The 659-nt window shown below is 43.2% G+C and overlaps 1 protein-coding gene across 1 annotated transcript in view; it reads right to left on the minus strand.

The window, feature by feature from the left end:
- Positions 7 to 659, minus strand: part of LOC107641762 (shikimate O-hydroxycinnamoyltransferase-like) — a 3,354-nt gene continuing 2,701 nt past the window's right edge. Inside the window, exon 3 of the mRNA XM_016345229.2 lies at positions 7 to 613. Within this exon, the coding sequence (XP_016200715.1) occupies positions 45 to 613 (569 nt within the window). The 3' untranslated portion in view covers positions 7 to 44. The remainder of the gene's footprint in view (positions 614 to 659) is intronic.

Below are 659 nucleotides of genomic sequence, written 5' to 3' on the forward strand. Positions count from 1 at the left end.
ATCTATTGATTAATTTTTAGTATGTAGTTATTAACCAAATAATGTCATATTTGGTTGGAAAGGTAATCCCAAGATAAAGGCCTAAATATATGAGAATAATGAGACTCCATGAATTCCAAGTGGTTCTTGTGAAGGTGCATATAGAGCACCCAATCGCCATTCCCTTTAGGGCTAGGCAATGGCATCACATAACCACAACGACCACCCCATGGAAAATGGCATGATTCAAATATTGGCTTTCCCCAGCCAAAATCAACCTTTGACTCAAGAAACCTTCTTCCCGAAGACACCACAAAACACGGCCCATCATACGTTTCATGAAAGATCCTGGTCACCGCCGGTACGGGGCGGTGTATTTCAACCCAGTCATTGAGCCCTAAGAAGTGTTCTTCCGTTGTTGCCACCTCTAGGAACTCGTGAACCTGCTCGGCCACCTGGCTCAGTGTCTTTTCCACTAACTTCTCCACTGGTTCCCCATCAAATGGAATGGAAACCACGTTGCCAAAGTAACAATTCATTAGTGCTTCCTTCTTCTTGTCGCCATTGCTCAGCCTTCTTCTTCCATCAACCACAACACCCATCTTAGCAACGATCGCCTTTTTGTTATTATAACCTGTTATATATGTACATCATTGGCTTGAATCAAGCTCGCAAGATCA

Source organism: Arachis ipaensis, chromosome B05 (assembly GCF_000816755.2).
Source record: "Arachis ipaensis cultivar K30076 chromosome B05, Araip1.1, whole genome shotgun sequence".
NCBI classification, from domain to species: domain Eukaryota; kingdom Viridiplantae; phylum Streptophyta; class Magnoliopsida; order Fabales; family Fabaceae; genus Arachis; species Arachis ipaensis.